This window comes from Sphaerodactylus townsendi, linkage group LG11 (assembly GCF_021028975.2).
Source record: "Sphaerodactylus townsendi isolate TG3544 linkage group LG11, MPM_Stown_v2.3, whole genome shotgun sequence".
Classification (NCBI taxonomy): domain Eukaryota; kingdom Metazoa; phylum Chordata; class Lepidosauria; order Squamata; family Sphaerodactylidae; genus Sphaerodactylus; species Sphaerodactylus townsendi.
The window spans coordinates 12,850,278-12,871,126 of record NC_059435.1 but is presented as its reverse complement, the minus strand read 5'-3'; the positions used below and the strand labels follow the sequence as shown (position 1 = coordinate 12,871,126).

At 47.1% G+C, this 20,849-nt stretch overlaps 1 protein-coding gene across 1 annotated transcript; it reads right to left on the bottom strand.

Annotated features, from left to right (window-relative positions):
• Nucleotides 1–4,713: 4,713 nt before the first annotated feature.
• On the bottom strand, nucleotides 4,714–7,457 carry LOC125440578 (E3 ISG15--protein ligase Herc6-like). Its single transcript, XM_048510445.1, has 3 exons — nucleotides 7,446–7,457; nucleotides 5,248–5,731; nucleotides 4,714–4,745 (listed from the first exon to the last, which is right to left on the bottom strand). The coding sequence occupies exons 1-3, from the start codon at nucleotides 7,455–7,457 to the stop codon at nucleotides 4,714–4,716; spliced, it is 528 nt and encodes a 175-aa protein (XP_048366402.1).
• Nucleotides 7,458–20,849: the final 13,392 nt, after the last annotated feature.

Sequence of the window (20,849 nt, the reverse complement as noted above, 5' to 3'; positions counted from 1 at the left end):
ATGACCAGATCTCCCAACATGGTGGACAAGGAAGTGGCCTAGGCTCACCCAGCAATGTTGTAGCAATAGGGAAGGGTGGTGAAGAAGAAGAAGAAGAAGAAGAAGAAGAAGAAGAAGAAGAAGAAGAAGAAGAAGAAGAAGAAGAAGAAGAAGAAGGAGGAGGAGGAGGAGGAGGAGGAGGAGGAGGAGGAGGAGGAGGTTGGATTTATATCCCCCTTTCTCTCCTGTAGGAGACTCAAAGGGGCTTACAATCTCCTTGACCTTCCCCCCTCACAACAAGCACCCTGTGAGGTAGGTGGGGCTGAGAGAGCTCCGAGAAGCTGTGGCTAGCCCAAGGTCACCCAGCTGGCGTGTGTGGGAGTGTACAGGGTAATCTGAATTCCCCAGATAGGCCTCCACAGCTCAGGCGGCAGAGCTGGGAATCAAACCCGGTTCCTCCAGATTAGATACACGAGCTCTTAACCTCCTACGCCACTGCTGCTCCATGGGGTACATGGGAGAAAGGCTACCATTGCCTCTTGCCATACTAGATCAAATCCAAGTTTAAATTCTTACAAAATCCTTTAGCAGAGCAAATGACAGATTTCCCATGTAACCCTTAGTTTATCCCTCAGAAAAAGGATGACACAACGCTTTGTGTATCCCCAAGCGGCACTGCCATGTAGCCAAATCCAACTGACTGTATGGTGCTGTAAAGTCATGATAGTGGTTTTGTGATCCCTGATTGGCTGGGTAGATTTTAACAAACCAGAAAGTTTTTTTTAAAAAAACAACGGTATTAAGAAGCAAACAAGTCAGAAAAGGGAATCTTTTCAGCAAGGACATTTCATTTCTCATCACCCAAAAAGCCTGGAGATATTTTTTTTTGCACCTAAAATAGGGGAACATGTCACACCAGTACTTCAGGGTATCATTTCAGCGAGAAGCCCTGTTGTAAAAGTGTTTTCAGAAACAATGGAGGACAAGATGCCTGAAAGTATTTCCACAACCAAATTGGGACGAGGGGGGGAGGGGGGCAGTGCAGAATTCCATGGATGAAATGTTTTATTATCCCACTGGAAACACTGAAAGTGACTTGCAAAGGCCACTATCACAATAGTAATACCGGTCTACAAGTCCCTTATGGCCCAATGACGGGGAGGGGGGGGAACCTACTTGTGGAGGTGGCATAGGCCCATGCTGGTGTGTTGGCCCTCCCAGGGGCTCCTACCCCAGTGGAGGGGCAAACATGCCAGTGGGTGGATGCTGCGACCCTCTAGGATGCCCAGACATGGTTTCAGGCGCCACATTAATGCTCTCATGCTGCTGGCCTTGCCAACGCAGCGGGGGCATGTGGGAAGTGTGCTTGGCGGTGGAGCCAACTTTAGTCATCTTCCACCCTGGCTTTGCAACCGGTTAAGCCACAGCCCAGGCCTTGGACTTATGTCACCCTATGGCAGTGATGGCGAACCTTTTCGAGACCAAGTGCCCAAATTGCAACCCCAAACCCACTTATTTATCGCAAAGTGCCAACACGGCAATTTAACCTGGATACTGAGGTTTTAGTTTAGAAAAAACGGTTGGCTCCAAGACGTGCGTTGCTTGGGAGTAAGCTTGGGGGTAGTCGGTGGCCTTGCTTTGAAGCAACCGTGCAATACTTCCAACGAGTGAATCACGACCCTAGGAGGATTTACTCAGAAGCAAGCCCCATTGCCAGCAACCAAGCTTACTCCCAAGTAAAGGATCACGCTTTAGTTCTTTGCATGAAAATCAGTGGGGTTTAACAGCGCTTAACAGGGTTACCTACACTGCTTCCCCAAAACTAGGTCTTAGGTTTAATGCTAATAGTTGAGCCCAGTGGCCCAGGCCAGCCTAGTTGTGTGTGGGGGGGGGGGATTCTGCTTGCGCGTGCCCACAGAGAGGGCTCTGAGTGCCACCTCTGGCACCTGTGCCATAGGTTCGCCACCACTGCCCTATGGAGGGCTTTCCAGTGACAGGCAGCCGCCTCGGGTTTTCAACTGGGCAGCCATGTCAATACATTTCAGTGAGGACCATTTTGTTTCCATTTATCATGTAACAACTGAAATGCTTTATAGGTCTGGACACACCCTTCCAAAGCTTTTGAGGATGGGATGCGTTGGCAAGGGAAGAAGTCAGTTTGCACATTTTTAGCTGGCAAAGGCTTACTGATGGCTGCCATTGTTGTCTTCCGACTGAACAGATAAAGGGCATGTGCAAGGTTTTTATAGCTTTTCCCTTCATGTGGCTGGAGATCCCGATAAGCATGGATTTAAAGAGTGGAAACTAAATAAATAAGCAGATTCCTCTTTCAAGGCCTTCTTTGTTAGTACTTCGCAGGCCTTTAATCTTCTTCCATGTGGCATCAATCAATCTAGCCTGGAAATGTCTTCGTTATCTGAAAGACAATCTCAGTGCAAAATTAATGCAACAGCCTGAGAGCAATAAAAACAGTTAAGTTCTGAGCTCAAATATTGGTGCTTGTCCTAATAATACAATTGTCCTCTCAGAAGAAAAAAAAAAGCTGATACCAAAAAAGAAAGCATTGGGTTGTATCCAACCAGCTTTTCTACTGGTGATCGCTGAAAAAGTTTTGCTAAAAGTCATGGGATCTGCAAGTACAAAAACCATGCAGAACAGAGGCTGTGGCCCTTTCCGCACAGCGGCGGAAACGCAGCTCCACCAGGATAAATTATGCCGGTGGAGGTTTGGGGACTGCTCGCACATCCTGCAGATCCACCAGACCGGAGAGGTGGCTTCACACAGAGCCGCCTCCGGTCCATCACCTCCACTGACCTGCCTGTCCAGCGTCACTCTGGAGGGCTGCAGGGACCCTCCCACGCTGCCCCCCGACCTTCAGGGGTCAGACGGCAGCGTCGGGGGGGGGGGTCTCTGCAGCCCTCCAGAGCAGCGCTGGACATGTAGGTCAGTGGAGGCGATGAGAAAAGCGGTGACATCCAACCAGTGCGGTTTGCATCGCGCCATTGAGAAGATGCCACTTTTCAAGAACCTTGCTCGATGAACGAGGTTTAAAGCGGCGCCTTCACGCTACTTCGGGGCAGTCAGGACGGCACTGCTGGAAAGCAGCAGCGCCTCCTTTGTGAGCGCTTCCCAAGGGACGGCGCTTTTGCCGTCCCTGGGGCGCTCTATTCTGCCCATGCAGAAAGGGCCTGTTGAATGGAAGAGAATTGGGTGAGACTGAGTGGAAAAGCTGGCAGAATCCAACCCACAATGTGGTACACTCTCTCTTTGGCAAACACAAGAGATCTCCCGGGGAAAGGATATCAGAGTGACTTCATATAGAACTGTCCACTGTAGGCCATGCATCAACATTTTTTGCCATCAAAATGTCAACTAAAACAAACATGAAAGTGAAAATTTTGTTTGATTTGAACTGCATTGTTTCTAGTGCATTCTTTTCGAGTGCATATGATGGATCTTAGCCACATGCAGAGTTTAAAAAGTTTTACTGTAAAGTATTAACTCCTCGTAGGAGGTTAAGAGCTTATGTATCTAATCTGGAGGAACCGGGTTTGATTCCCTGTTCTGCCACCTGAGCTGTTGAGGCTTATCTGGGGAATTCAGATTAGCCTGTACACTCCCACACACGCCAGCTCCAAAACAAGGGAAACATCACTGTGTGGTTATCTGGAAGAGAGATGGAAAATATTCCACAACAGCCTTAGTTGAGGGAGCTGGATTTATTTCTACAACTTCATTTTTGTCATTGCATATTTGTGCTACATCTTGCTTAAGGGGAGGACCCCCCCCCCTTTCTTTGCATGTGTTCAGCTCAAGGAACTATGAAGGCTTTCTTTCGAATAACATGTGTGGGCAATAAATCTAGCTGCCAAGTGGAAGCTTTCTAGGAAACTGGATTTTTTTTTCTGTGACAGTATTCTGGAAAAACGTGTTCTGCCCAATGTATCTTTTTTAGCAAATGTCATCAGTTATTTTGATTTCCCTCCAGTCAGAATAACATATTTTGCTGTCCTCCTCCGTGAATTTTTCAACAGAGATTTTAGGAGAGGGTTTTCATTGTTACTCATCATTCTCAGTAAATGTTTTGCTATCATTGAGGCCTGCAGCATCACACATTTCCTTTATTTAGCCTTCAAAAATATGCATGCCTCAGAGAAAAACAATACATATTTTTAAAGATTATAGTAGGGAGGTTTGCTATTCTATGTTGGGGTCTAGGGTTGCTTCTTGTGCTACAAGTGTGTTATAATGTGCCTTCAAGTCAGAACTGACTTATGGGGACCCAATAGGGCTTTCAAGTCAAGAGACTCTGGCTGTTTCCGCACGGCCATGGTGGGGGTTGGGTTGGCGTACATGACGCTGACCCAACCCCTCTGGGACCGTTCGCACGAATGGTTCCAGAAACTACCAGGACGACGGCGCCACGCTGCGCCGTCGCCCGGTCGACCTACTGTCTCTGCGGCTGTCCGGAGCATCGCCGAGGCCAGGGGACATGCCCCCTGCCCTGCACGACCGCTCCAGCATCACAGGGCAGGGGGGGACATGTCCCCAGGCCTCGGTGATGCGCCAGACAGCCACAGAGACGGTAGGTCCACTGGTCACAGGGGAGAGGGATGGCGCCTTCCAGCCTCTGCCGTTCGCACGTTCGCCATTTTCCGTAAACCTCGTTAGGGAAGCGAGGTCGGAAAACAGCGGCTTTGCGCAGCTCGGGAGGCGCGAGGGCTGCACGGGTCCTCAGCAGCTGCACACCCTGTGCGAACAGCTCCCTGGGGACGGCGTTTTTGCCGTCCCCAGGGCGCTGTTCATGGCCCATGCGGAAAGGGCCTAACAGATGTGGTTTACCATTGCACAGTGACCCTGGAATTATTTGGTCTTCCATCCAAATACTTAACAGGGCTGACCCTGCTTAGCTTCCAAAATTTAATGAGATTGGGCTAGCCTGGGCCATCATTTTATTGCTTTTGTTGCTTCAAAACCTGTATGTTCTACTTTTCCCACAAAAGGGCCAGGGAAATGCACAAATAAGCATAAGCATAAGCATAAGCATAAGCATTTATTGTCATTGTGCACGCACAACGAAATTTACAGCAGCATTCCTCGATGCACACAATTTCAGACTCATACCCCATCCTCACTTTCCCCTTCCTCCACCCATCCCTACACAGCTCCAAACACATCAACACGAAGCCGCGGAGTTTAGCATAGCCACAGCTCTAGAGTAGAAGCTGTCTCTAAGCCTCTTTGTCCTAGTTTTGTGCTCAGCCCCACAGCTAATGTAGACCACTCCAAGGCTCCTCAGAGCCGCCACGGAGTACGGCTTGTAGATCTGTTCTTTGGGATCACTTTGACTTAAGCCCAGCTGATGCACGTGGTTCCTTCCCCATCCATACGCAACTCCCAGAAGGGAAAGGGCAAAACTATGAGCCCCGCCCGCAGCCACCTGAGCCAATGGGATGCCATCAAGGGCAGTAACATGCTGCGGCCGGCCGTGGGAAGAGACCTCTTTACCAATTCCCAGCTGGCCATAGATGTTCTGCCCCCAGGAGAAGACTCTGCCATCTTTTGTCAGGGCTATTGAATGGTAGTGTCCACAAGCCACCTGTATTACTTTGAATGTAGACAAGCCATCAATTTTCTTTGGGATTAGGCGGTCTTTCAGTTCTCCAGTGCCCAACTGTCCAAAAGTGCCGGCTCCCCAAGAGAAGACGCTTCCATTGCTGCAAATGGCTAGCGAGTGATCCTTCCCGCAGATCTGAACGTTATCAAGTTAAATCTGTAAAACCAACTCACCAGAGATACTTCCTTAATGATCTATAAAATGTCCCTCTGGATCAGTGAAAAGTTCCCTGGAACAAAACCACATTGAATTTTTTTTCTTGACAAGCTGGAAGCGGCGATGTCCTTCTGACCTCTTCAATCAGGCTGTTCCACAAGGAGGGAGGTGTAGCTTTCCGATCCGATCACTTGCCCCCTTGAAACGATTCCTGGCTTCCAGTTTGTGATTTTTAGTTCTTTCTTTTTTTAGTTCTATGTTGAATCGATGTTTCAGTGCTTCACAGTCTCGTGCTGCATTCTCTATTCCTCGTATATCCAATGCTTCGAATATTAGCCCTCCCAAAATAAAAGGACAAACAGAGAAATGCTGCAAATATCAGGCAGGGGGGACTGAGGCCTCTTCCGCACCTGCAGAATAATACACTTTCAATCCACCTTCGCAGTTGTTTGCAAGTGGATTTTGCTATTCTGCACAATAAAATCCAGCTGCAAAGGGCATTGAAAGTGGACTGAAAGTGCATTATTCTGCAGGTGCGGAAGGGGCCTGAGTAAGCTTAGAAAATGGTGCCATGGAGGAAATTCAGGAAAGCGGAGAAGCATGGGAAACATGGGTGGATTCCGCACGAGCCAAAAACAGCAGTGTGAAAATGGTGCAAACATCATTTCACACCGTTTTCAGACTGCTGTTTTTGGTCCGTGCCAAATCCGCCATAGTCAATAGACGGCACAGCAACTGGAATCATTTTCAAAATGTTTCAGCCAGACAATGCTTTAAAAGGGGATTAATTTAAAACGTTTTGAGGCTGAAAATAAAACGTTTGAGAGTAAAAACAGTGTAGAACTCCATGGAGGAAATGTATTATTTCCTGCCTCGAAATGTTTTAAAATAGGCTTAAGCGTCAGTTAAAAATATGGGTAAATTTCGGGTTTAGGTTTTTTTAACCCAGAAATTATTGATGAAGCCGAATAAAGTCAATATCCATCGGCTTTCTTCAGGTATTGCTGACAATATTAGCAAAGGAACATATTTCCCCCTTTGCAATGACAGCTGGCGGATACAGGCAAATTCCACATGAAGACAGAATATGCCCATGTCAGTTAAGAGTACCTGAAACCATAAAATGTGTCATTATACTGCCCAAAACATGATGGCAGACAAGTCCAACAAAGTTTGCCATTGTTCAAGAAATGCTCTGGCCAGATGAAAGAAAAATTAAATTTCTCCTATTAGATAAGACCCCTGAAATTACATCCAAAGTGGCTGGATTTTTAGCATATGTTGTTGGACAAAGGAAGCTGAATTAGTGTGCCCTGCGCTGCATTCTCTTTTATGCTATTGAATGTATTTGTTGTTGTTGCTGACAATGTTTAGGTTAAAAAAAAGCCAAACTCGGAATTTTTCAATTCTCCCCCTCCCCCACCATTTCCCAAGACTTCGGGAGCTTGGGAAATGGTGGGGGAGGGGGAGATCTGCCCCAGTGGTGCATGGGAGGTGTGTAGATCTTATGTGACAGGTTGGTCAGCCTGACATGCAAGATCTCACTGATTTCCCCTGCCCCCCACCATGCTCTTCAGTGGAGCTGGAAAAGCTGGAAGAGCATGGGATGGGGGAAGATCTTGTGGGTTGAGCGGAGCTGGATCATGCCAGATCTACCTGATTTCTCACCCCCCACACACACACACACACCCACACACTCTGCCATGCTCCTCCAAGACCAAGGAATGGGGGTAGATCTTGCATGCTGGGCTGAGCTAGGTCAGCCTAACACACAAGACTTCCCCGCCCCCCACCGCCCCACTCTTTGAGCCCACGAGGGATGGAAGAACATGGGAGGAAGATAGATGTTGTGTGTCAGGCTGAATTAGCTTAGCCCCCCCCCCTCAGGATCTATCTCTTCCTCCCTCCTCTGCTGACTTCCCGAGGGAAGGGGTGGGAGAAAGACCCAAAAGCCGAACATTATTTGGCTTTTTCAGCCTCAGGTGTATTTGGCTTTTCAAATACACCTGGGATTTTTTTGTCAGTAAAACAAAAAAGTTGATATGGCTTTTGGGGGGGCTTTTTCTATGAGTTAGGTGAGGGGGCCAAAAATAAGGGGTCTTTCACCCTAAGGCAGTGATGGCGAACCTTTTTGAGAGCGAGTGCCCAAATTGCAACCCAAAACCCACTTATTCATCCCAAAGTGCCAACATGGCAATTTAACCTGAATAATGAGGTTTTAGTTTAGAAAAAACACTTGGCTCCAAGGCGTGCATTACTTGGGAGTAAGCTTGGTGCTAGTCGGTGGCTTTGCTTTGAAGCATCTGTGCAACTCTTCCAACTGGTGAATCCCTAGGAGGATTTACTCAGAAGCAAGCCCCATTGCCAGCAACCGAGCTTACTCCCAGGTAAAGGATCGCTCTTTAGTTCTGAAAATCAGTGGGGTTTAACAGTGCTTAACAGGGTTACCTACACTGCTTCCCCAAAACTAGGTCTTAAGTTTAATGCTAATAATCAAGCCCAGCGGCCCAGGCTAGCCTAGATGTGTGTGTGGGGGCGACTCTGTTTGCGTGTGCCCACAGAGAGAGCTCCGAGTGCCACCACTGGCACCCATGCCATAGGTTCGCCACCGCGGCCCTAAGGGGAAGACATCCTCCTTCACCCACTCCTCTCCCTGTGGCTGTAAATATGGCGTTGGGCAATTCCGGTTTCTATCAGCCTTTAGTAAAGCTTCTAGAAAATAATAACCTCACAGAAATTGGCATTCTTGTGAGTCCATGTGCCTACTGCAAAATGCCATTACACTTCAGATATGTGGCGTTATTAACAAGCTTCTTGGGTGTCTATGTACAAGCATGTATTTAACTATTTAATTTCAGGGTGCTGTGTGGTTTCCGGGCTGTATGGCCGTGTTCTAGCAGCATTCTCTCCTGACGTTTCGCTTGCATCTGTGGCTGGCATCTTATCCAGCACACTCTCTTTTTGAACTGTTACCACCTGGCAGACTATACAGGTCTATCAAAACTAGGACAAAGAGGCTTAGAGACAGCTTCTACTTAGAGCTGTGGCTATGCTGAACTCCGTGGCTTCGTGTTGATGTGTTTGGGGCTGTGTAGGGATGGGTGGAGGAAGGGGAAAGTGAGGATGGGGTATGAGTCTGAAATTGTGTGCATCGAGGAATGCTGCTGTAAATTTCATTGTGCGTGCACAATGACAATAAAATGCTTGTGCTTATGAAAAAATGCTTATGCTTATGAAGGCAAAATGTCAGGAGAGAATGCTGCTAGAACACAGCCATACAGTCTGGAAACCACACAGTACCCCAGTGATTTCGGCCGAAAAAAACTTTGACAATACATACTTAATTCCAGTTTCTACTTTGTTGCACAACATTCACTGGTGACATTTTTTATTGTTCTTCCTTATTTTTTCTTCAAGCGCTGTTATCGTGTCCTGTTTCTATTGGTGTAGTGGTTAAGAGCAGCGAACTCTAATCTGGAGAACCGAGTTTGATTCCCATTCCTCCGCATGAGCGGCGGACTCCACTCTGGTGAGCTGGATTTATTTCTCTGCTCCTACACATGAAACCTGTTGGATGATTGCTGGGTGACCTTGGGCTAGTCACTGTTCTTCAGAACTCTCTCAGCCCCACCTACCTCACAAGGTGTCTGTTGTGGGGAGAGGGGGGAAAGGAGTTTATAAGCCACCTTGAGTCTCCTTACAGGAGAGAAAAGCAGGGTATAAATCCAAACACTTTTTCTTCTATTGCCAGGAAATGTGTTCATCCTCTGATGAACAAATCATATATAGTGGGGGCGGGGGTTTTCTCTGATAAAACTCAAAACCATTTGCTTGGCACTGCAAATTTCAAAGCAATCTTTGGCCTGTTCTGCACGGGCCAAATACGGCGCCCTGGGGACGGCAAAAACGCCGTCCCCAGGAAGCCGTTCGCACAGGCGGCACTGCTGAAATGCAGCAGCGCTGACCTGGCTCCCCTCCATCTCCCCCAGAGCGGCGTGAGGCCGCCTCCAAAAACCTCCCTCCTGGAGGGAGGTTTTTGGAAAACAGCGTGTGCCCGCCGGCGCGGTGCGAATGGCACCGCCGGGAACACGCTGTTTTCCCTGTCCCCCCCCACTCACCTCGTCGTCCTGCGTCACTCTGCCAGACTGCTGAGGCCCTCCCTTGCTGTCCTCCGCCTCTCCCGCGCCGGCCTCTGCAGGGCCGCTCGCACGCTCCCGTGCGAACGACCCCCACCCCTCCACCGGCAGAATTCCTGCCGGTGCAGGGGCGCCCTTTCCACAGTGCGGAAAGGGCCATTGAGAAGAAACTGATAATCAGTTCCCAAAAAGAAATGAAGAAACATTTGTGCTCCCCATAAGAGATTACAGGTAGAAAAAAGGAATATTTTTCTATCCATGAACAGACTGGTCATTCCTCAGTGCGTTTGGCATGGTTTTCTTCAAATCCTTTATTTCCTTTAAAAAAAAAAGGAGAGAAAAATGTATTATACTCTGCAGGGAAACTGTATTAACTACCTACATGTCTTCAGTGAGGAAAATAAAACCACAATAAAAAGAGCTCTGGTAATATTTCCAATTGGAATACCGCAAAAATGCTCTTCCCCACGGTATTTTGGTTTTCTGAGGATGGCAGTAGCCAGATGGCACAGACATTTGGATATGAAACCATTTTTCCATTCTCACCAGTAAGTCACCAGGGACCTTTTTCGGGTGATAGAAGCATTTCTCCCATCCAGATCACATTTTAATATGCTGGAACTCATTCTTTATTTATATCTTCTGCCTATATAGAAACTTTATTCTGCATATTAATTTTCAGTGTGAGTCAAGTTCATGTTACCTAGGAACAGCTAGCTCAAATTGTTCAGTGGTACCATTGTGTGGCTGTCTCATACTCATACCCCTTCAGACCTGGAACAATATCCTTTGCTACCTTATTGGGAATTATTGCCAGGGCTGTAGGCCGTAGTGTAGTGATTAACAGCACAGGACTCTGATCTGAAGGACTGGGTTTGATTCCCCACTCATCCACATGAAGCCTGCTGGGAGACCTTAGGCTAGACACAGTTCTCTCAGAACTCTCTCAGCCCCACCAACGTTACAAGGTGCTTGTTTGGGGTGGGGAGGGGAGGAACGGTGATTGTAAGTCACTTTGAGACTCCTGAAAGACAGAGAAAAGCAGTGTATAAAAACAACTCTTCTTTGAGAGCCGGCATGGTATAGCGCTTTAGAACAGGTGGACTCTAATCTTGAAAACTGGTTTTGATTCTCCACTCCTCCACATAAATAGTGGTCCCTTATCACGTGAACTAGATATGTTTTCCCATTCCTACATTTCTGCTGGGTACCTTTGGGGTAGTCACAGTTCATTCACTCAGTCCCACCTACCTCACAAGGTGTCTGTTGTGGGGAGTGGAACAGAAAGGAGTTTGTAAGCTTCCTTGAGTCTCCTTACTGGAGAAAATCCAAGCACCACCACCACCACCACCACCACCACTACTACTACTACTACTACTACTACTACTACTACTACTACTACTACTACTACTACTACTACTACTCTCCTTGACCTTTTAGGCCACACCCCGGAGCCCTACCTAGACATACCAGCAAAAACAGCCATGACAGTTGGTGTAGTATAGCAATCAGAGTGTCAGAGTCAGTCCTGGAACAACTACGCTCAAATCCCAACTCTGCCAAGAAAACACATTGGGTGACGTGGGGACAGTCACATACTTTCAGCCTAGCCCACCCCACAGGGTTATTGTAAAGATAAAATGGAGACGAAGAATATGATGTGATAAACTGCTTTGGGTTCCCATGAGGCTGAAAAGTAGGATATAAATTGAAGAAAGTACAATAAGCTGTGTTGCCTGCCTGCCAGGGTTTACCTCAAACCCAGCTGGTAGCAACTCAAGTCTGAGTGGCAATGGTAGGCTGACCAGACATCCCGCTTTTGGCGGGACAGTCCCTCCATCAAACAATTTGTCCTGCGTCCCACGGGTTATTTCAAGTGTCCAGATTTTGGAAGGCTGTCGCACTGCCTTCTGGGGCGCAAGGCAGTGCAGCAGCCTCCCGCACGCGCGGCCGCAGGAGCGCACGGCCTTGTGATGCGCTCCCGTTTCCCGCCCTGTCACAGGGCGGGAAATGGGAGCACCCAGAAGGCTGTGCGCTCCTGCGGCTGTGCGCGCCCGCGGCCGCCCGCCTACCCGCCCATCCCGGTTCACAAAGGTGACCATCTGGTCACCTTAGGCAATGGTGAATACAAGACTTTGCCTCCTCCCCCTCCCACTTTCCTGGCTTGAAATACTCTCAGGGAAGTGATATTTGGCCTGCTGAGGAGAGCTATGTGACAAGTCATGAGTTTTCCCAGCAGCAATGCCCATTTCCAACAGGCCAAATAGTACCCTTCCCAACTGTTTCAGTTGTTGAAACCAGTGTGGTGAAGCCTCTTCTCCATGTGTGGTGATCCATATTCAGGAGAATCGAGTCCCATCTTGCACATGGGAATTGAGGGAACACACCACCCCCACCCCCACCACCCCTGACCAACTGGTATACTCCATTCATCTTTTCATCATCCCTTTCTCCTCGTTCTTTCTCTCCATGAGGAGAAGGAGAATTTGTATGTTCTGTAGCACTGTTGGAAACACTTTACCTGCGGCCTGGTCTCATTCTGGTAACCTCCAGGCTCAGGAACCACTGAGGCAGAATACATGTACCTATGTAGGCAACAAATCAGAGACCAAGGCCCCTTCCGCACACGCAGAATAATGCATTTTCAAACCACTTTCACAACTGTTTGCAAGTGGATTTTGCTATTCCGCACAGCTTCAAAGAGCATTGAAAGCAGTTTGAAAGTGCATTATTCTGCATGTGCGGAAGGTGCCCAAGTGACATCATTTCCAATGACATAAGAGCCAGCGTGCTATATGGTTAAGATCAGTGGACTCCAATCTGGTGAGCTGGGTTTGTTTCCCTGCTCCTCCAAATGAAGCCTGCTGGGCCAATTACAGCTCTGTCAGCCCTCTCTCAGTCCCACCTACCTCACAAGGTGTCTGTCATGGGGAGAGGAAGGGAAGGAGTTTGTCAGCCGCTTTGAGGCTCCTTGTGGTTGACAAAAGTGAAAAAAGAAAATCCAAACGTTTCTTCTTGTTAGAAACACTTTACCTGCGGTCTGGTCTGAAGGGGAAGAATTAGGACTAATAAAAGGAAACACTTCTTCACACAACGTGTGCTTGGTGTTTGGAATATGCTACCACAGGAGGTGGTGATGGCCACTAACCTGGATAGCTTTAAAAGGGGCTTGGACAGATTTATGGAGGAGAAGTCGATCTATGGCTACCAATCTTGATCCTCCTTGATCTGAGATTGCAAATGCCTTAACAGTCCAGGTGCTCGGGAGCAACAGCCGCAGAAGGCCCTTGCTTTCACATCCTGCACGTGAGCTCCCAAAGGCACCTGGTGGGCCATTGCGAGTAGCAGAGAGCTGGACTAGATGGACTCTGGTCTGATCCAGCTGGCTTGTTCTTATGTTCTTATGTTCTTCATAAGACCCACTCTGCCCTGAATCTTCTACCTTTCAGCTTCAGCAGATAACGCCAGGCTCTAGCATTATGAGAAAGAGATAAAAGTTTCTCCCTGTCAACTCTCTCCCTGCCAGGCATAATCTAGACACTTCTGTCATATCTCTTCTTACTTGCTGGTTTTCTAGGCTAAACAGCCCTACCTCTGCTCCTCACAGGGCAGTTGCTCCAGCTCCCTCATCCTTTTGATTGCTCTTTTCTGCACTTCTTCAAGCTCTACAGTATCCTTTCTCAAATACAGTGACCACAACCGTACGTAATATTCCATGTGTGGTCTCATCATTACTTTGTATAAGGGCAGTATAGCCCTCTCCATAGCTGTTCACATCTGTTTGGGTCCAGAAATAATAGAGGCCAAAACATTCATTTTTGTCACTATGCAGACAGTGCAATATGATGTAGCAGTCTTATTACAAATGTTGGAAAGCTCTTCCATTAAAGCAGCGGTTCTCAACCTGTGGGTCGCAACCCCTTTGGGGGTCGAACGAACCTTTCACAGGGGTTGCCTAAGACTCTCTGCATCAGTGGCCATTTCCCCACTTTTAAAATGACGTCCGTTTCGTCTGGTCCAGGACCTTTTTAGCGCGAGGGTCGTGTTCCCCGGGCTTCCCCACTGCCCCGCACCCTGCACGGGGTCATCAAAAGGCGCCATTTTGAGCAGCGCCAGAATGACCTGCGCTGAGGGGGCGCAAGAGCAGCAGAGTCGGGGCGGCTGCGTTGTAGCCGCCCCTGTAGTGGGGAGTGCAGTTGGACCCCACGCTACTCGGCGAGAGTAGCACGCAGCAAACAGTGAGTGGGGAAAGGGCCTCTGTTCTCCATCTGTAAAATGGATAAATGTTAGGGTTGGAGGTCACCACAACATGAGGAACTGTATTAAAGGTTCGTGGCATTAGGAAGGTTGAGAACCACTGTTCCAAAGAAACTTGGATATCCCCACCCCCCACCACAATCCTCAACTTGCTACTATGAACAGCAGCACTTAATGTTCATGTATCAATCAGGTGTCTTGCAGGACAGAATCTCAGTAACCTAGATGACTTTTCCTGTAGTTGATATTTGGCAGAAGACCACATAGAGCTCTTCTCTATTCTTGGGAGAAAGAACGGCTTTCCCTACCTGCCACATATATGTTGTACATACATTTCAGAGGCCGAATTTAAAGTATGCTTCCTTTTTCAGCTGCGGGCTTACCTCACTAGGCTGTGGAAGAAAAAAGGGAAAGGGAATTCTAAAATGAATCCAGTCAAAGAACTTTTGAAGATCTCCTGGTTTTGATCAGAAAGAGCTGCGCACATGAATAAACCACTCCCGGTGGAATCAACGAGAGTGAAAAGTACTTAATTTGGGCCGGATTGTGTCATAAGTGAACAATACCAGAAAAAAACAAAAGACATGACTATTAACAGTGTAGAAAACACTGTCTGAAGAGGGCCCTTGACAATTTAAACCTACCTAATGTTTGTTCTCAGTGATTATTTACTGATTCAATTCTGTCTGACTTGCTTGAGTTCATACAGATAGAATCTAACGAGTACCCAAACGAGCTATGATCATCTTTATGGAAATGCAAATTAGATTATTGAATTGACAAAGCCAACCCCGTTACATCTGTGTATTGCCTCCCTCTTGACATTTTGGAGAGGGGTCTTCGGTCTCGGGCCAATTGGGCCACCACCCTTGTAGGCATCGGCAATGAAATCTGTCTTGTGTCCATTCTAAATCACCCAAATGGGTGAACATTATTTACTGTACGGTATAATTTCCTTGAGCATCTCTTGATTTGATTCCTCCAGTGGTGTGTTTAATAAAACAGTCCAGACAGCTCAAGGAAATTAGCCAAGACATGTACTACGGGGGGAAGGAAAAAACATCTCCCAAACTCCTAGCCAATCTGACCAAATGGAACATTCCTTTTCAGGCCCAGCCATGGTAGCCAGTTCGATCCCCCGCCTGAAACAAACCATCCCTTGAGCCTCCCCAAGGGCAATGATTCCAGGCCCGCTCCCGTTGGACCCTCTGTCTTCCGAACGTTATTTAGCCATGGATTCCTCCCTCACAGAGATGATACTGCAGCTTTCCAGGAAATCTGGTTCATCAGTCCAATGTTTCCAAATGTTCAGTCTGTCTTCTTGAAACTGAATCCCATTTTGCCTTCTGATGCCATTTGCAAAGAAGAGCGTGTTCGGATACTTTGCTTTCTCTTGGACTTTTCTCTTTCTTCACATGTGCAGAAGACGGAGGCGTATCCAGGGAAAATGGAGCCTGGGGCAAAACCTGAGCGCGCCCCCCCCCCATGTGCGGCAACCCCCTTGTTACCATTTGTGCCAGCTTGCTGCCAGAATCCACCTGTACTGCCTATCTGGAAATGTTTGAAGCTCGGATTTACCACCGATTCGTAAAACTGTTGCCCGCGGGTTCTCCAGAGCTCTGCTCAGGGTAGTTGTGTTGCAGGGTTCAGGCGGGGAACTGGTAAAGAAATCCTGTCCTGAAGGTACATCTCCAAAAGCAGCAGCAACAGCAGCACCAAGAGAGGAAGCGAATCAGGTACATCTTGGGACCATTCACCTTTGGAGAGGCACACTGGAAAGTGGCAAGCCACATGCGCAAGCTGGGGTGAGGGGGGTCTCCAAAAACCAACTGCTCACAGATGTATCTCAGACTGAGGAGGTCCCCAAAGGGGTTTGGGGGAAGCTCAGAGGCAGGAGAAAGAACCACGGTGGACTCTCAGTTTCTAAATGGGAGGCTGCCAAGACTATGTGCCCTACGTTACTCACAGGCCAGCGCTGCCTCCGTGCACCCTGGGTGGGTGCCTTTTCAAATCGGAGCTAGGTTGGTTCAGGGGCTCCCTCTGAAAAAAGGTGAGAGGTGGATGGGTGCGAGGGTGTGTGTGCTGATTAACCCTTCCAAAGCCTTGCTTGTAGAATTTCCTCACCTGGCAGATTTATCTGCCCTCCTCTATCATCGTCTTCTGCCAGCAGTTGAATTTTTTGGTTGTTTGATTTGGTGTTCTCTCACTGATCCCCTTTTCTGTTTCTGTTTTAATTGTTCTTTTATATATCCACATTCTTTTTCACTGTCATGTTGAATATCTTTTTTTAACTGTCTGCCACTTGAGGGTCCTAATTGGTTGGAAAGGAGGAATACAGTGTTTTAAATACTGAAATGATAATAAATAATCTCTTAAGGATTATTTGGAATGACTAATGGACAGGGGCGGAGTGAGGGGGAACTGCACCTGGGGCATGCATATGCCCCGTGCCCCACCCTGGAATGCCCCCTCCACGCCCCCGCTGTGGTGTGCACTCAGGGCATTGCACACACACCCATCCCGTTGGTGCTACGCCACTGCTAATGGGCTATGGAACTCTAGAGTGGGTGGGTGGAGGTATTTCCTTGGTAAAGTTTAAACAGTCAACATATGTGACAAGAAGAAGAAGAAGAAGAAGAAGAAGAAGAAGAAGAAGAAGAAGAAGAAGAAGAAGAAGAAGAAGAAGAAGAAGAAGAGAAGGAGGAGGAGGAGGAGGAGGAGGAGGAGGAGGAGGAGGAGGAGGAGTTTGGATTTATATTCCCCCTTTCTCTCCTCTAGGAGACTCAAAGGGGCTTACAATCTCCTTGCCCTTCCCCCCTCACAACAAACACCCTGGGAGGTAGGTGGGGCTGAGAGAGCTCCCAGAAGCTGTGACTAGCCCAAGGTCACCCGGCTGGCGTGTGTGGGAGTGCGCAGGCTAATCTGAATTCCCCAGATAAGCCTCCACAACTCAAGTGGCAGAGCTGGGAATCAAACTTGGTTCCTCCAGATCAGAGTGCACCTGCTCTTCGCCACTGCTCTTAGCCACTACGCCACTGCTGCTCCTCATCATCCCAGATATCACTGCAAGTCTGGGAACACAGTAAGCGGCACCATTTAGATTGAAGATGAGTTATACTCCTGACAGGCCTTTCACACACGCAAGCATGCCCTGATGGTTTAATGATTATGATGGAGGCAAAATGCACATGGTGCAGTGGAAACACAAAATGTGTTGCATACTGAAGAAGCCCTTATGCATTTTGCAAGCAGTTTTGTTAACTTTCCAATCCAATCCAAGCCCTTTGTTGGCATCTAGGCTATAACGTATTACATAATATAAAAAAAATTAATTATGCAGAAATTTAAAATAGCTGAAAGGCATCATACAATGCAACACTGCATGGAGTTAAAAAGTCAAGAGTTCACATAGTCGTAAAAAGCACCAGAATAAAAATCTTTCTTTGAAAGATGGAGTTTAATGCAGAAATTTAGCCACACTCTCACACATTTCTAAGATGGGGCTATTTAGTAGGAAGATCAGCTTGGAACTATTAGAAAGCTCAGCCTTCTGTTTGAAAATGGGGTTTATGTGCTTTGCTCCAATTTCGTCATAGAACAGGCAATGGAAGAAAGGGTGCTGTACAGTTTCAGGGCCGGCCAGCTGAGAGGGGCATAGTCTTCCTACACATGCAACATTTTAGAATCTTCCAGAGAGGAGAGTAGATGGTAAGGTGTTGAACCTGGCCAGGGAAAAGGCCCTTCGGTGATTTGGATTTTGACTAAAGTAAAGATGATCCGACGTTTGGCCAAGTTTAATTGGGATCCCCAAGCCCAGCGGAGAACAGGTTTTAAAAGCCACAGTATAAAGATTTTGTCCTTCCAGTTCCAAGAATCTAAATTTGATTGCTTGAAAGGCCTCAGTAGCAGAAAGCTCATATAATGAAATGAACCCATGTGTAAACCAATAGAGCTAATTTTTCTTTCAATAGCGACTAGCCAGTTTGACAGGTTGGATTCAGAAAGCATCTGATCTGGATGAAAGAAGCTCGAGTCAATGAAGAAATACGGGAGAAGAGGCTACAGAGAATGAACTTACTGCTGTTGGCGTGACAAAACTATGAAGAAGATGAAACGGGGGGAGGGGGAAAAGGGGGGAAAGGTATTGTTTGAAAATGTATGAAGAAAGATATTATTTTAAACTATAACATTCAAATGATAGTCACAGTTCTCTCTGAGGTCTCTCGGCCCCGCCTACAAGGTATCTGTGAGGGAGAGAGTTTGTAAGCTGTTGTGAGACTCCTTTAAAAAGTAGAGAAACGTGGGGCATAAAAAACAACTCTTTTTCTTCCTTTACTAAGAATAAGGTCAGGTGTGGGCAGGTAAACCAGCAAGTGATGGTGGTAGCAAGAACGGTCCAGCTTTCTGCATCGGGGAAAAACAAGATCTCTGGCCCCTTCCGCACACGCAAAATAATGCATTTTCAAACCACTTCCACAACTGTTTCCAAGTGGATTGTGCCATTCCGCACAGCTTCAAAGAGCACTGAAAGCAGTTCGAAAGTGCATTATTCTGCATGTGCGGAAGGAGCCTAGGCTGTAGAGAATTTGTAGCCAATATTTGAATGTTCTAAGCCGCTCTATAGTTTCCAAGCTCCTCTGGTCCGTTTCAATGCAAAGAGGAAGCAGCTTTGTTATGGAATCTCAAAATAGATTTTCCTTGGGATGAACATATTTCGCGATCCCTTGATGGCAGACCATAGGGATTTTTTTTAAGCATACAGTACATTTGCCTTGTCTTCTTTTCTTGCAGTCATTCAGATGAATACGCATGTCTGAACTGTCAGCAAGGCAACGTATTTATATACCATGCTCATGACATAATTTCTTTCCGTCGTTAGCAGGCTTGTTTGCGTGGGGGGGAGGGGGGGCTCTACTTTTATTTTACTTTGCATGTTAGTAAAGTGCCGCCAGGAGCCGTGTGGCTTAGTGATTAAGTGCTTGCGCTGACACTCACCCTGTGGGTCAGATATTCTGGCAGCTGGCTCATGGTCAACTCAGCCATCCATCCATTTCTTGGTCGGTAAATGAGAACCTAGCTCATAGCTAAGGAGTAAAGAATAGCCAGAGAAAGCAATGGCAATCTACCCCACAAAAAAAGTGGCTTGCCTATAAAATCACTGCTCGCAGTGGTACCCCAGGGTCGGACACAACTGAAGGGGAAACTTCATCTGACAGGTTATACCATGCTGTCTTCCCTCTGGGAATTTACTTTTGTACTAAAGATATTGCATGAGGCAGAGCTAGTCTATTGTTTAATGATGGGTTGGAATGGCTTAAGTCTATTTCCCAGCTGATCCTTATTGAATTTCTAATTTTTGTTATGGTTGCTGGTAGCCAACATCTAAGACTGTCTGTTTCCTGTCCATTACTGGAAGAGGTTGGGAGCCTCAGACTACTGACTCTGGAACCTGTCTGGATTAAATGGTTGCAGACAAAATCTTTTATTTGGAATTTAAAGCAGTCCAGAAAACTTGTGAAACTGGGTTGTGATATATACACACACACACACACACACACACACACACAACTGATCTCCAGCTGACAGAGGCCCTTTCCGTGCAAACCTTTTTACCCCCAAATGTTTTATTTCTTGGCTCAGAATGTTTGAAATGAATCCCCTTTTAAAACGTTTTGAAAACATCTTCAGTTGCTGTGCGATCTATCGACTATGTTTCCCATGCTCCTGTTCCCTGAACTTCCTATTCCCAGAACTTCCTATTCAGCAGCATTTTCTGAGCATTTTCTGAGCTCACTCAGTTCCCCCTTCACTGTTTATTCGCAGCATTTCTCTTTGTCCTTTTATCTTGAGGGGGCCAATCTTCAAAGCAATTGCATATACAAGGAGTAGAGAATCGCTGCAGGAGGCTGTGAAGCATTAAAGCATGGGTGTCAAACTCGCGGCCCTCCAGATGTTATGGACCACAGTTCCCATCATCCCCTGCCAGCATCATGCTGGCAGGGGATGATGGGAACTGTAGTCCATAACATCTGGAGGGCCGCGAGTTCGACACCTATGCATTAAAGCATTCAACATGAGGCTCTGAAGCATTTTGCTCAACATGAAACACACACACACACACACACACACACACACAAAGGGGAAAATCACACAATGGTGACCAGGAATCGTTTTGAGGGGATGAATGCAAGCATTGTAAAGGGTGGGGGAATTGAAAACATTTTAGAAATGTTTTATGGGATTTGTGCAGAAAGGGCCAGAGATCAGTTCTAGGGATGCCGTCTTTCAAGAGGGACCTGTGGATACTCCAGAATTATAGCTCATCTCCAAACGACAGAGGTCTTTTCACTTGGGGGAAATGGATGCTTTACAGCATGGACTTTATAGCCTAGTTCAGCAAAAGGATAGCGATGAGAAAGCTGAATCCTTGCAGATTACAGAATGATCTGAATCCATTAGGGATTTTTTGTTACAAAAATACATGAAGCTGCCTAATTGGCCCCTTCTGCACGTGCAGAATAAAGCACTTTCAATCCACTTTCACAATTCTTTGCAAGTGGATTTTGCTATTCCACACAGTATAATCCAGCTGCAAAGTGCATTGAAAGTGGATTGAAAGTGCATTATTCTGCCTGTGCGTAAGGGGCCAGAGAAGGATCATAAATAAGAAGAGAAGAAGGCATACCAAAGGAGGAGGAGTGGGT

What these genes read in the sequence shown, in the direction of transcription:
- LOC125440578 (XM_048510445.1), bottom strand. An exon ending in TGGAGTGGTCTACATTAGCT is followed by an intron (nt 4,746 to 5,247) that starts GTGGGGCTGAGC and finishes CGCCGTCCCCAG; the next exon opens with GGAGCTGTTCGCACAGGGTG.